Below are 15,394 nucleotides of genomic sequence, written 5' to 3' on the forward strand. Positions count from 1 at the left end.
CCTTTCACAGTGATAAAAAAAAAAAACTAAAAAAAAAAAACATGAGGAAATTATCTATGCATTTTAAATGAACAAGTACTCACAATGTGTATCTCATCCTTAATCATATGCTATGGCTTTCGTTTAAACAAAAGCATTAGAACTGGTTTAATTTGAGTATTACAAGTATGATTCAGTCATGTATAAATACCAAAGTTATGCACATCAAATGATATTTATTTAAACATAGATATGATATAATAGAAGATAAAGTCCGTAGGAAGATCTATAACGGACTCCACGATTGTTATTATAATCATAGCAAAAATTACCTAACTAACTAGAACAAAAGGCACCAGTTTAGGCAGCAACAAAACAAATAGGATAAGAAAAAGAAGAAAATTACTTTCTTCTCAAAAGTCATTAGCTTTAAACTAGTTGGGTAATTACAGCTTGCTAATCATGTCATTTAACTAGAGATTAGATGACTTTACTGTCTTACCAGTGATCGAAATTCTGCTTCAAGCATTGGATTGCAGTGGGATGGATACTCGTTTAACTCATTGTTTGTGTCGTCTCAAAACTAAAACTGAAGCAAGTCCCTTTGGGTGTTGTGAATGGAGCCTGCAAGAAGTTGGAAGCTCACATCATCTTCAGGGTCGAAGTGATTGGATGCATCTGCACTTGAAGCATGAACCATGAGGCTTTGGCTTTGACTTTTGCTTGGATTCTGTCGGAAAGTTCTTGTAATCAACCCTCCGGAGCTCAAGCTGTTAGCTGATGCACTGACTTTTGAGAGAAATGGTTGGATAGGGGTCTGACCCTCGAGCAGGCTCACCACCTTCGACATTGTCGGTCTGAGTGTGGGTGATGAGTTAGTGCACAGAAGAGCCACGTTCAACATTAGAATCACCTCGTCGTTCGGGTAGGCTGATCCAAGCTCAGGATCTACCAGTTCCATGAGAATGCCTCTGTCGTGAAGAACACATGCCTAGATGAATTGGCACCATAGTTAGTTCTTTGCTAAACCTGAATCCTTTAGGAAATCATATCGAGATCAGTTTGATATTTGGAAGTTACCCAGTCAAGAAGATTCACAAATTCATCCTTGGGCCTGTAGCTTGTGTTGCTTTTTCCACTCACAAGTTCTAGAGCAACAATGCCGAAACTGTATACATCGGCTTTATCAGTCAAATAACCTCGCATTGCGTATTCAGGAGCCATATAACCTCTGCATAAATCAAAAGATCATCTGTAAGTTTAGGTTTGTACCAGAGGTATGGGAGCATATGTTAATAAGTTGTCGCCGAAGGATTGGCCATTCATGACTGTGCCAAACGAATCAATGGATTATCTTAACATACTGCTTGACTAGGGTATTATCATAATACTAGTTACAGAACCAGAACTTGAATTGCTCCAAAGCAAGAAAGGTATGAACATACACAGCATTCTTAAAGAATTTGATTCTCATGGTAGAGGTATTGGTAAATATTTTTGAAAATAAATAACAAAACATGAAACTGTGAAAACAACAAAAATTCATAGACTTTAGATATATTCAAGGTTTAAAACATTGTACTGAGCTGGGGTTTTGGTGCTTGGTCAAAAGGAGATGTGTCAATGCAAAATGAGGAAGAATTTGGGAGGAGAAGAGAAAGAAGAATGGTGAAGGAGGAAGAGAATTGGGATATTGATCCCTAAGCTTCATTTTGTGGCCGCAAAAGGTTTGCGTGCTCAGGGGAAGCTCCTCAGTCCTCACCACATCATGGAAGCCTCCAGCTGCATCGTCATCGTTATGGAAGCTTCGCAAGGGAGTTCATCGTCTAGGGTTGTTCCATGTGTCGGAATGAAATGTTTTGCTCGTGTTTCAAGAACCAAGTAAAAAACACAGGCCTATGCTCTACATCCATGTATGAACTCTTCTTGTGTTAATTGTGAATGTAGACCAACTGGCACACCCATACATTTATCTGTATCAGAATGTGTTCTTATAAGTTTCTTCAGGTCCTTGTTTCGTGTGCCCTAGTTCATTGATCTACTTAACAAGGTGGACAATTTGCAGTTTGCTTGTGCTTTGTGCTAAATTTCTGCAGTTAACAACTAATGACTCTCCTGTCAATAACTTGAAAACCGAACAGGAAAAGATGTGCCATTCAGGATAAAGGGCCATCTTATTTTTGGAAACTATGACTAGCAAAATGTTAAATTGCTTTATAGAAGACGAAAAGTGAAAAGTGGTTACTTACATCGTTCCAGCTATTCGAGTGCTGATGTGAGTATGGTCTTCCTCATAAAGCTTAGCGAGACCAAAATCAGAAATCTTGGCATTGAGGTCACCATCTAGCAATACATTGCTAGCTTTGATGTCTCGGTGTACAATCCTTATTCTGGACTCCTCGTGAAGATATGCAAGTCCTCTGGCTATTCCAATACAAATCTTGAGTCTTGTCGGCCAATCCAGCTTTATTTTGTGCTTTGCGCCTTTGCCTACATAATTCTTATGTTCTTGACTTCAACATAAACCTTTAAGATATATAGCCAAAGGTAGGTGATGTGTTTGGAATGCTTACCAAATAGAGCACGGGAAAGACAGTTATTCTCCATATACTCGTAAATCAACAAGAGTTGGTTGCCTTCCATACAGCATCCATAAAGCTTCACAAGGTTAGGATGCTGCAAGGCAGAAACCATGCCTATTTCGTTGATGAACTCACGGTTTCCCTGCTTAGATCTGGATGAAAGCTGCTTAACAGCAATTATCGTACCATCGGATAGCAAACCCTACATTCACAAGATAATTTGTAGAGAAAACAGAAGCAAGAAACATGAAATGATCAGATGCTCTTACAGTAAGGTTTCATACTACCTTGTAAACTGAACCAAATCCACCTTCCCCTATCTTATTTGCAGAATCAAAATTCTTTGTTGCTGCTTTGATTTGCCGTAAGGTAAAACATCCAGTTTGCAGGTCGAGAGCTCCAAGTTCTAGTAGAAAAACAGAATGTATAAGAGTTCTATGAGATGCATAAGAACATTTATGAATAAAGCTAATCTGTTGGAGGGAAAACAACATATTTTACTCCTTATTACGTAAAATATTGTTGGTGTAATCGTGCCCCGAGCGGTAAAGTTCGACCTTGAGTTTTGATGTTTGTGCAAAAGATTTAAGTTAGATCTTGCATGTGCATTTTATATGTGTGTTTGAGTTGTGAAGGGACTAGCAGGACCACGTGGAGCTTAAAAAGCTTGTGATTCGATGAGGACAAGGTGATGATTGATGATGACTTGGTGTGGCTAAGGACAACACATTCAATGGCTTAAAGGTCCATGAAGATCAGAAAAAGTTGCACAAGGTGACCAAGGGATTGAAGGACGAGAAACACTAAGGTGGTGTTGGAGCAACTTTGAAGCATGAGTTGGTGTGGCCAACTTTGTAGTTCGATGACTCGAGGTCTTAGAGATCATACAAGGATGAAATAAGACATTCGAGAAACCACAAGACGAGGAGTATCGAGGCGTAAAGTTGATAAAATTTGAAGAGAAGACAAACTAAGTAAATGAAGCATGAAGGATGGCACGTGAACGAATCAAGGGCTTGGGTGTACTTGAGGGATGAGAAGCCTAACAATAGAAAACAACCTTGGTAGCAAACTCAGCTGTGAAAGGTAAGCTCTGGTGGTGAGATATGAAAGTTGAGAGACTTGTACTCTTGTGAGGAAGGATAGTCTTCAACTTAGGATAGACTTGATTGTTAGGATGGTCCTAATCGGGTTCCAGTCGATTGAGATTTGAATCAACTAAGGAGTCAACTTGAGTTCGGAAAGTGGTGAACAAAATCTCTGTTCCTGGCTGAGTTGGTTGGATAATCGACTGAATTAGAGTCAACTGATTGATGATAGGATCCAATCAACTGATGTCACAATAGGAAAGTCGAAAAGAGTCATTGATATGATAAAGTTGCATTGTAATTATCGGATGACCTACGGGTTACAGTGGTCTAGTCAACTATTGGTGGAATTCAATTAACTCAATCAAAGGAAGTAGTCGACTAATGGGTGAATTTAAGAAATTGATCGACAACAAACCAGCTGAACAACAAGTAAAGAATAAAGAGGGATTGAAGGCTATAAAAGGGACTGAGATAAAAACATGAAGGCTAGTGAAAATAAGATTGGATAGATTCTATTGGTCTCCCATTGTACTCTTAGTCCTCCCTCTATTTTCTTGTAATTAATGTTGTAAGAGGTTTCTCCACCTCTGGTAGTTAACCAAGAAGAAAGAAAGCGGGCTTTCTGGGAGCGACACACTAACGAATCATAGGTTGTGGATAGAAACAAGAGTTTCGAACCACGTTATATGCCCATGTTATTGATTAGAATGCTTGTATCTCTTTATATTTTTAATTTAATCGCGCTAATATTTTTTGTAACCTCACTAAGCAATAGCAAGAGCAAGAGTAGAAATAATTCACATTTGCAGGTACAATGGTTATTCACTCCCCCTCTAGCTCATCCAACCATTTCACCATCTTGGTCCCAACAAATAGTGCATCTTTATTGCATTTAAATTTAGCTTTCACTCTTTTGTAGTGCTTTGTTTCATTAATTTAGTTTTCTTAGTTGTCATGTCATCTAAACTAAGGCATGTTTGCTAAAAAGAAAGAGAACTTATTACATTGCAACAAGCCAGCAAGAATTAAATGCTTCAATTTTCAATGCGTGAACTTGTGAACTGGATATAATCCGATACTTCTAGCAAGTTCAGCTGCACTTATCATTCAACTAATTCAGAAAATTATTTGGAAGAAAGTAAAATGGTATCATTAGGTATAGGTATATAGGTTAACAATCTAACTGCATTTCATAAACCTAAAGAATTTTAATCTAAACATATAACCATTTTAGGATCACAGGCATTAACCATCACAAAAGTTGGGACATTTAGGAAGCAAACAACAAAGGTAGGAAGCATCTATATCGAGCAATAAGCTAACGTGTCTTCGTTGTGAATACAACACACTCTAGTGAGAATTGAGTTCTTAATGCCTAGTGGCCTACAATCTCTTGTTGAACAGAATCTATAGCCGAAAAGCTTGAATTAGTAGAAAGAAAAGATCATCTCATTAGGAGGCAATACAAAGCCCCTCTCTATGATTGGACCTAAGTGGCTTCATGATGTACATGACACCAGAAAGTTGGGCTAACAATGAAATCACCACAATGTACACTACCTTGGCTAACAGGCTAAGCGTTGCTGCATCTTCAACTCCTTTGAAGTAGTACTTTGGTTCTTGACAAATACACTTAGAATAGTCTAGTGCAAAGTAGTTATTGATAGCTGATGAATAACAAACTGATTGGTTCATAGCTGATGTACATGGAAATAGACTAATATTGGCCCTTGTAGAACAGATGGAAAACACTGAGTTGAGAGAAATCAAGCATCAGCCAGTACTAATTTTATCGCTAATGGAAGCTAAGAAATAGAACTTTGAAACACTCATTCCAAAATAAACCATTTGCGGGTAATCAATAAAATAGTAATACTGTAAAACAAGAATGACCACAAACACCATATAAGTCGGATTTAATATAATATAAATCCATTACCTTTGTACAAGATATTCTGTCTCTTCTTCCTCCAAATGCCGAGAGTAAACAGAACTATCAGAAAAACCAGAGCCACAACCACAGCAATGATAATACTATGGAGCTTTTTCTTACTGGAAGATTTAATAGCTGGCGGTGGCTGGAAATCTGAAGATGAATTAAATGCATGTGAAGTTATTTAACAATCTCACATGTATGTTTATAGAGAGAGAAAACTATTTAATTGCGTAGAAAATAAATTGAATGCCATTGAAAGAAGTAAAATTCCAGTAGCTATATTTAAGTCTGTGCATTGATCTCTGGAGTAGACAAATATCAGATGGAAGCACTTAAAGAAAAGTAGAATTTGCAGCAAATGGTTATCTACAAAGCTCTCGAGTAAGGACTCCTGAATTCTATTTTTCCTTTTTATAGTCCAATTAGATGATTGTGCACCTATGAATAACTTTCACATACTAAACAAGAATATACTAAAAGATCATAGAATGTCAATTCAAAACATTTGAATCCAAATTCACATATGTAAATATATCCAATTAAAAGAAATCTGTAAATGATTAACATAGTGGAAGTAGATAGGCGGGTTTTTCTATGAGGAAATTTTTTGTGTTTGAATGTAGATGTAGATATTTTTCCTAATTCAATATATGTTCCCTAGCTTTGTGCAAAAAAAAAACATTACATACTAGGTGTCACTGAGATGGCTGATATCAGAGGACCATAGATTCCTCTGCTTGGGATGCCTGTTGTCCCTTTCCCAGACCAATAAAATTTGATCTTTAAGGTATTATCAGAGACAGAAGCATTGAAACTCTTAATAATAGGTTTTCCAGATCCTCCAGCAGCATCTTCAATGTTGAAATCCTCCAACACCAAATTTTCCTGTATTCAGTAAATAGACAGTAATTTGCTGCGTAGGATCTACAAGAACTTAGATGAATGCAATTAGTTATAGCTATTGACCTGAATAAAGACATTGAATACACGCTTTCCAAGGCTTCGAAATGTATTGTCATCAGTGAAAACTATTTCCGCAAAATGAAGTTTTACTGTATAACTCCCTTTCATTAAACAAAGACCATAGTAAGTGAGTGAAAGAGGAGAAAGACGTGCTCTAGTGTACAGTTCTGAATTGGGCATGGAAAGTTCAGATGAATTTCTAGCAATATAATTGTCAGCATCAAGATCATTGTCCATGAAATTCCCAGTACTACTGAATGCCCAATTTGTTTCCTCTATATGCAATTCTGAGGCACCTCTTTCCACTATATCAGCTTCATATTTGGTTCCATTGATAGTTACTTCTTTTCCTCCACAATTGATATGCAAATAATATCGATCTGTCAAAAAGATCATTAGTAATTGAAAGTGATGAAAATATAACAAAAACAACAAAAATATGGTCCTACTATCGCACCCAGATGAATTATAAAACAAATTTGATCTTGACTGAAAGATAATGTTATGCATCTATAATGTAAATTTTACATTCCACTTCCTTTAAATTCAACACTTGGTACATTGTGAATTTTATAAAGGATTGTTCTTGAATATGAGCAGAGTCATGGTTGGAAATGTTGAATTGTATTGGGTGGCATGGTTAAAACATACAATCTCTCTTGTGTCAATTGTGCAAATTGCACAGATGAGTAACTTGTGCCAACAATTAATACACCTTGGCATGCTATGACCAACAACAACAACAACATTCAGCCTTTATCCCATTAAGTGACGGTTACATAGATCCTCCTACACCATTGTACTCCATCCTCTATTATATTCTCATCTATATTTAAATAAATTTTATTTTTTTATCATTGTTAATCAAGTCTTCCTTGGTCTCTCTTTTCCTCGATTAATGTGCGTATTTGTCTTGGTCTCACATCGCCTAATTGGGGTATTTATTGATCGCTTAAATACATGTTCACACTATTTTAAATGTATCGCTCAAAGTTCAATAGGTGCAACCTTGAATTTCTTTAAAATATTCTCATTTCTTATTTGCCCATCCTCATATATTCGCACATACACCTTAACATCCTCACCCTTGCGGCTTTGATCTTCTACTCTTATACTCGCTTCATAACCCAACATTCAATTCCATATAATATAATAGGTCTAAATCGTCATTTTATAAACTTTCCTTTAACCTTTAGAGGTACCTTACAATCACAAAAAATACCTAGTATTCTTCTCCATTTCAACCATCTTGTTTATATCCTATGTAAAACATCTATGCCAATCCCACTTATTCTAAACACTCAACTTTAACCCGTTATCTGAGTTAGATCTTCCCCTTTAAAAATGATATTGAGCCTAAGGGGCATATTAAAAGAAGGAAAAGTGAGACTGAGAGGAAAACTTCACCCTTTTAATCTAACATACTAAAAATGGGAGCTCTTGAATCTACTTAAATACCAATAGACCCTCACCTAGGGCCTTAGCATTTTAGTTTGAATTGGGCTCTCTTGGGAATTAACATGGTATCAAAACAAGAGGTTTGGAGTTTGAATTTTGTACGTGTCAAAATAAATTTATACATCTGAGTCATGATGGACGTGAACGGGTGTGTTGAAGTTAGAAGGCTTCCTATCCACTAATCCCACATGGACAAGTGTGGTGGTTCATATAAATATATAAATTAAACACTACATCTTTCCTAACAGCTTGAACTTTTGGGTTAAGCAGTTAACCAATTAACTTTAACAAGATTAACTTGAGCAGATACATTGAAAAGTAATCCCTAAATTGATATCATGTAGGAAGTTGTGTGAAATACTTATTCAACCAAGATTATATATAGTTAGTGAGCAGGGAGCTAATATAATTATGAAGTCAAGTAGAATCCAAGTTGAATGGACACATCTTACTGGATGAACTGCAGGGGAAATTCTTTTTCAAGCATGGCTGAACTGTATTCCTGCACTAAAAGATAGATATTTAAGATGACAACAATAGATGGAACAAACAATGGCTAATCAAATTGATCTAATAAGCAGAAATTAACTTGACTAAGTGTTCGGAATCCTACACGTTGTCAGCAGAATGTGAGTAGCTCTCCACCAGGTTGCTGAAAAGAATAAAACAACAAACTTGTTATAGGTGATCGTTAAAAAAAAATCATTGAAGCCATACACCAAAGCCAAAATCGGACTCACACACTCCCTTGAGGACATTGCATAGGACCTGAGCCTTCAAAAGTGAAGCTATTGAATGAGATATCCCTTCAATTTGCAAGTATACAAATCAGTGAATAGAAACCCATAAATGGTTGATCAAATTCAAATAAATTTTCTAATCATCCTCAACATGGAATGTAAATGACAACTTAATTTCTCGATTATATACTCCATATACTTTGTAGCATGTTTTGCAATCTAGTATGTGCTAGGCAATACAGCCAAAACATATTGTTTCGATAAATTATCAAAAGTCAATAAATTAGTATAGATAATTCTCTAGTACCAATTGTGTCAATCGCCTTGCAATACAACACAAGTCAAGATGAACGCAAGTAATGTTTTTTCTTTTAACTTCTTTAAAATTAAAATTTAATTGATTATGCAATTATTATAAGTACAAATAGTATTGAATTCATGTTGACATGTATTGAAATAAAAATATATATATAATTTTTTTAAAATCTAATTATCAATTGTCATATTCTTATTAAGAATAGAAATGTCAATGAACAAAATGTTAGTCAAGTTGACTGATATATAGTTTCAATTGACTGATAGTCATGTTAGCTAAGTTAGTCGACTCCGGCTGAAATGTTAATAAACAAAATATGTGTTAGCTCAACTAGACAATTGACTAAGGCATGACTAGTCGATTGATTAGGGAGACCAGTGGAATCAACTAGTTAGGGAGATTAGACTGATGAGATAGTCGCCTAATAGCATAGTCACTTGAGGAATCGGTCGTGATCAATGGGTAGAACAATAAATTTGCCTCTGATAATAAGCATGACTCAACACTTCGACCGTTGGTTAAAATAGCATTTTTTCGTTTAGTTTTCATTGTCCCTATTACTATATAGTGGGTGACATCTGCAAGCCTTAGATATTTTTGTGTGCTCAGTTAACTAGCCTTATGCTTTGTACCTTAATCAATGACCACACATGAACGAAGAAAGAATATTTAAAGTAGAAATTGTTATATTATTAGTTCAATGAATTTATTGAGGGAATAAACTGATAATAAGGGATCAAACTAGTAAAAAAAGGATTAATATGTTAAAATTTTATATTGTGCACTAATTTATTTTATTAAACTAATTCATTTTTTGAAAAATATTTTTTCTTGGATTGAAACAATTAAGGATTTGTATGAAGATTTAATGACAAAAGTGAAGACCCCAGACGTATTAACTAAAGTATTTCTATAATGATAGGGTTACAACAATGATCAATTCTAAGTTTGTATATTTTTATACTAGTCATGGATGAACTCATTGGGCACATCCAAAATATGTTACCATGGTGTATATTATTTTTCGATGACATTATTTTAGTAAATAAAATGCGTGAAGCAGTAAATGTGAAGCTCAAATTTTGGTGAGAAACACAAGAAGTAAAATATTTTAGGCTTAGTAGAGTAAAAATAGAATATATGAATTTAAGTTTAGGAATAGTAAATCTAGCAAGACAATTGTTAAGATAGAAGAAAATAAGTTATCTGTAATTGAGAATTTAAATATCTAGGATCATTTTTGTAAAAGGATAGAGAGTTGATAAAGATATTTTACATACAATACAAGCAAGATGGTTAAAATAGAGGAGGTCATTAGAGGTTCGTAAGGTGTCTCTAAAATTTAAATGAATGTTTTATAAAATGGCGGTTAGAGCTACTTTATTATATGGAGCTAAATATTAGGTTATGAATCAAATACATGAGCAAAAGATGAGAATTCACAAAGATGAGGACGTTAAGATAGATGTATGGACATATAAGAAAGGACAATATAAAAAATTAGAACATTAGAGAGAAAGCCGAGCTTGTGCCTATTGAGGAAAAACTCCAAGAGATGTGTTTAACATAATATAGACATGTACTTAAGCAACCAATCAAAGTCTCAATTAGATAATGTGAAACCATAATAAATGTGCACAATAATCAAGGAAGATGGAGACCAAAAAAGCTTAGTTAGCAACGATAACATGGAATAAAATTCATTTAAATATAAAAATAGATTGTCCTTTAAATAAATGTGAAGATATACTAGGGGACCAAGCCTAATAGGAATAAAAGCAATATAACGGACCTCACTTAGATAAAAGCTTGGTTGGTGTTGTATTTTTTTTTTCTTGGATTGCATCATCAGGTTTTGCATGTCTAACATTGAGTTTCTCTTCAATATGTTAGACATTGAAGGTAAAAGTGATTCTTCCATTCTATCAATAAGGGCTCACCCTTTGCAAAGCATATGTCATTTTATGTAACCTTCAGTTTTTGTGCATTAGCAAAAATTCCCTTTCACACAGCAGTCCTTTCTCCTTTATAAATTTTGTCTCGTTTTCATTTTCCAAGAATATCATATAGGAAAAGTTTAGCAATATCTATACATCAAGCATAAACAAAGTCCTGTATTAGCCACTATGCTAAAAGCAAACACACTTTAATGTAAGTGCAGTAGATTCAGATCTTCAATGCTGAATATGCCCGTTGCTAATGGAAAGAACATATGATATACTTACGCATTCTTGTTTCTGTTCAGGATCCAACCAGGGATATTACCAGTAAGCAAATTACCAGTCAAATAACTGCAATACCAAAATAAGGAATGAGAATGACTAAATATAGAAATATAACAAGTGGTTTATAACCAATAACTACAAACGATTTTATTAAAATAACTTTCAACAACAATTGCAGCATACATGAAATCCACTTGTTGCAACTGTGAAAAGGAGCTTGGGATCTCTCCAGATAATTGGTTAAAGCTTAAATCTTTGAATCAAGAAAGCCCAATCAGTGGGAACAAACCATGATGAAAAGATATCATTCTCAGAAATTAAGGATATAAGAACAAAAAACAATTCAAGAATGTACAAAATTCCTGTTTGGAGTTATAAGGAAATGAAGACTATATCTGCATGACAGTGATTAGTAGTTCAAGGATTTTAAATAAGTAAATCAAATTAACATATCTCTTGATGACAATGATGGTTTTCTAAATCCTATACATCCACTAAATCTATGAAGACTATATTAGTACTAGGATATTTGGCCAATCAGGGTTGGTTTTCTAAATCCTATACATCCACTAAATCTATGAAGACTATATTAGTACTAGTATTCAGATTCAACACAAATAATTATAGAATCTATCAGTCATCTTTATACAAATTAATACCATCTTAACAAATATCTCTTCCATTTCTTCATCTAATGGAGCTACACCTAATTACTTTCAAACCCAGTACTTTTTATTCCTTTCTAGCAATTTCACACATTTATATTAGCATTCTCATCTCAATACTTCAAGCTTTACTTCCTAAACTACCCAATATTGCAATTGATAAAATATAAAGTTGCACCATAGTGTTATAAGCTTTTCCTTTTAGCATTAAGTGGTAAGTCAATCACACAAAACTTTATAAGCTCCTCTCCATCTTGACTAATCATTCATTGTTTATCCTATTAAAAATATCTTCATAAATATCCTCTTCTTGTTGACAAATAAATCCATGATATCTGAAAAATGGGATTAAGATTCATGTTCAGAGGATTAGATAAAGTTTGATGTTGGGTTTCTAGGCCTAACTCAACCTTCAACATTTTTAGCCATTATTATGTCAACAAATAAGCAAAACAAAACTGATCACCAAAAACAGATATTTAAAAAAAACAGAATCACCAAAAAAAAAAGGTAAATTTTAAAAAGAAAAAAAAAGATGATAGCAGAACTCATTTTCTTTGGCAATCAAAATAACTCCTACTCGATGTCCATAACTTTTCTAATAGTCCAAACCTAAAAAAATTGTAACTATCTTTTAGTTCTCTATTTTTTAATGCATATAATTAGAAACGTGATGAAGAAAAAAAAAACTTACAAGTTTTTAAGCTTCTCCATATCCCCAATGTAAGACGGTATATTTCCATGAATAGAGCAATTCCTTAGTATCCTGTGCATGCAAAGCGCCATTACTCAAATTTAATAATCCACTAACAGACAGCAAATTAAGATTTCTTTCAAGTGAATTTCTCACAAAGTTTTCAATGTTTCCATTTGTCTCAAATCTGGGAACACAGATGAAATATTTCCTCTTAAGTCACTAATCCTCCTAATTATCAACAAAAAGAATTACTCAGCAACATAGAAAAAAATGATACAAAAGAAGAAAACCAGATGAATGTATTCAAACTCATACAGATCATTTAGGCTCGTTAAATATGAAATTCCAGGGGGTATGGGTCCTTCCAAACGGCTGCCTTGGATGTGCCTAAAGAACAACTCAGTTAGGGATCATGCACAGATCATTGCCAGAATTCACAACAAATATAACCAAAAAATGTCTTACAACTTTTCAAGCTTCTTCAAGACCTTTACAAAATCAGGTAGTCTGCCAGTTAAATTGGTATCAGAGATCCTCCTAATTTTATGATGCCCATGTTAAAACCATCAAATATAATTACATGAAACATGATCCAAGCTTCACTCTAACATGAAATCAGGGGAAAATTTTAACTCACAGATCAGTTAAGTTTGTCATCTTGGCAAGTGCTCTGGGAATTTCTCCAGTGAAGTTATTGGAGGATATAACACTGAGTCCATATTTGCAGAGGAAAACAAAAAACTAGTTGCCATTAACTTTGTGTGTTTTCCAACTTTGATAGAGTAAGTAACAATGAAGTCTGAGAAATCTCACAATTTCTCCATGTGAACAAGGTTTCCGATATCCGGTGGCAGTAGCCCATGAAAGAGATTCCCCTCAATGCTTCTGCATAAAATTTTCTTTCAGTGAAATTATCAGCCATTCTCCTCAGCAAACTAAATGAACCAGCAAAGCAAGAGCTATATGTTCTTGAATCAGGAAGACATACAGATTAGTCAAAGTGGTAATCTTTGTGAGGACTAGCGGAAATGGCCCAGAGAGTCGGTTCCCCATGAAGGACCTGCAAATTTTCAGCTAATTATTACACAATAAATGGTTATATTTTTCAAGAAAACTAAAAAAGAAATTTTTTGATAAGCTTTTGTTTTTCCTGCTCAACATAAAGAAGAAGAGACGCATTTCAGGAAATTTTTTTTAAAATGATAATAAGGAGACATACAAGCCTTGCAGCCGCATCTTCTCCCATTCATCAGGAACGGTGCCATTGAGGACATTGCGACTCAAATCCCTGAGACCAAATTAATCATCAGAAAAGCATGCAATCTAACATCTATCCATTTTTTCCCCCATTTTTTCCCCTTTGGACAGGACAGAGCTCCTTGGACTCACAGTTGTTGGAGGTAGCGAAGACTACCAAACTCTTTGGGGATGGCGCCAAAAAGATTCTGGGACTTCAGCGAACTGCATCAACCATAAAAACCTCATTCCTAAACCCTAATCCCGAGAACAAAAAGCTGAACCAAAGAAAACAAAACGATGGAAGCCAAGATTACATGTTAACAACGTGGCACACGGAGTTGTCATTGAAGGAGCAGTCGCAGTCGACCTTTCTCTCGACGCTTTTTTCTCCCTGAAAACTCCAGTTTCCCATTCTGCTGCAGGGGTCTGAGTCGAAGTTCCAATCTATATTCAGTTTGGTAGAAATCCGCTTCAGCAAATTCTCTGCCATTACAAACAAAACACAACAAAATTAAATCTTTCTAGGAGAGAGCAAGAGACAAGCTAGCAAACAGGTCGCGTACTCTCATTCGGGTGAATCCTGGGAGCTTTCGCCCCAAATGCGACAGGAAACACACTAGAAAACAGCAAGTAGTAAGCCAGCAATAGCAGCTTGAAGCAGATCACAGCTGGCGACTTCTTCATCTGTAAGACTAGCAATGAGGTGCTAGAACCGCATCGGAAGAACAAGAACAAACAAATCTATAGCAAAAAAGAGCTCCTTTTTCTCGCTGCTCGATCGAGCTCGGATTCAGTGAATCTGGTTGGAGGAAGCAGTGGCTTGCGATCGATGGAGTGGAGACAGTCATCACTCCTATCAGTGTCGGCCTCTTTATCGCGACATGGCTGCGATTTGGTGAGCTTCTTGTCGCTTTCGCGGGTTCAATCGCCCGCAGAACAGTGTTGCGATAAACTGCACCGAAAAGAAAGGAATGCTGGGAAATCGCTGGCTCGTGGAAAAGGTACGGTTCAGGAAACAGTTGGATAATTATGGCAACTACTTTCCCGGTTCGATCGAACCGGGACGAGTTCGAACCGACTTTACTGAATTAGCACCTCAATTTCTATAATATCCAAAACACACCACGTGGCTTACTTTTTTAGAATTAATGAATCAGTTTCCCAAAATACCCACCGTCCAGTTAAGTTGGCGGTGGGTATTTTAGAATTAAAAAAAATACATTTAGTAATTTGAAAAGTACGCATACACTCAATCGAGCTAGCCGTAAAATCATGACCGTTCAATTGAGCAGTCGGCTGATTGAGCGGCTGTGAAATTACAGTCAGTTATGATATGCCTCTTGCGTTTGAATTTTGGTGAAGTCGAATAATACTTTTCTTCGTCGTGATCAATTATAATTTTTTAATTTACTTCTTCATAAATAGTTCTGAAGTTGACCACATATGACCGCTGAAATGACAAATTCTACCATTTAGAAAAGAAATGTAATTGATTGGATTAGG

At 35.4% G+C, this 15,394-nt stretch overlaps 1 protein-coding gene across 1 annotated transcript; it reads right to left on the reverse strand.

Moving 5' to 3' along the window:
* Positions 1 to 284: 284 nt before the first annotated feature.
* Positions 285 to 14,620, reverse strand: LOC141823892 (putative LRR receptor-like serine/threonine-protein kinase At1g07650). The gene is made up of 24 exons (XM_074711092.1): positions 14,455 to 14,620; positions 14,206 to 14,374; positions 14,042 to 14,113; positions 13,872 to 13,940; positions 13,641 to 13,712; positions 13,466 to 13,537; positions 13,290 to 13,361; positions 13,118 to 13,189; positions 12,968 to 13,039; positions 12,806 to 12,880; positions 12,650 to 12,721; positions 11,474 to 11,545; positions 11,291 to 11,356; positions 8,750 to 8,815; positions 8,623 to 8,661; positions 8,462 to 8,511; positions 6,555 to 6,931; positions 6,278 to 6,473; positions 5,592 to 5,738; positions 2,849 to 2,967; positions 2,553 to 2,763; positions 2,229 to 2,469; positions 1,060 to 1,210; positions 285 to 970 (listed from the first exon to the last, which is right to left on the reverse strand). Exons 1-24 carry the CDS (start codon positions 14,573 to 14,575, stop codon positions 563 to 565), a joined length of 3,081 nt encoding a protein of 1,026 aa, XP_074567193.1. The 5' UTR covers positions 14,576 to 14,620; the 3' UTR covers positions 285 to 562.
* Between the last annotated feature and the right edge of the window lie 774 nt (positions 14,621 to 15,394).

Source organism: Curcuma longa, chromosome 3, assembly GCF_044706935.1.
Source record: "Curcuma longa cultivar G26 ecotype Majalengka, Jawa Barat chromosome 3, ITB_CL_G26_1.1, whole genome shotgun sequence".
Lineage (NCBI taxonomy): Eukaryota > Viridiplantae > Streptophyta > Magnoliopsida > Zingiberales > Zingiberaceae > Curcuma > Curcuma longa.

Bases quoted from the DNA above. Each gene is read 5' to 3' on its own strand.
- LOC141823892 (XM_074711092.1), bottom strand. From the start codon at position 14,575: ATGAAGAAGTCGCCAGCTGTGATCTGCTTCAAGCTGCTATTGCTGGCT. The intron at 13,713-13,871 runs GTATGTCTCCTT...GAAAATTTGCAG, and splicing joins AAGATGCGGCTGCAAGGCTT to GTCCTTCATGGGGAACCGAC. The intron at 8,512-8,622 runs GTAGGATTCCGA...CTTTTAGTGCAG, and splicing joins TCACATTCTGCTGACAACGT to GAATACAGTTCAGCCATGCT.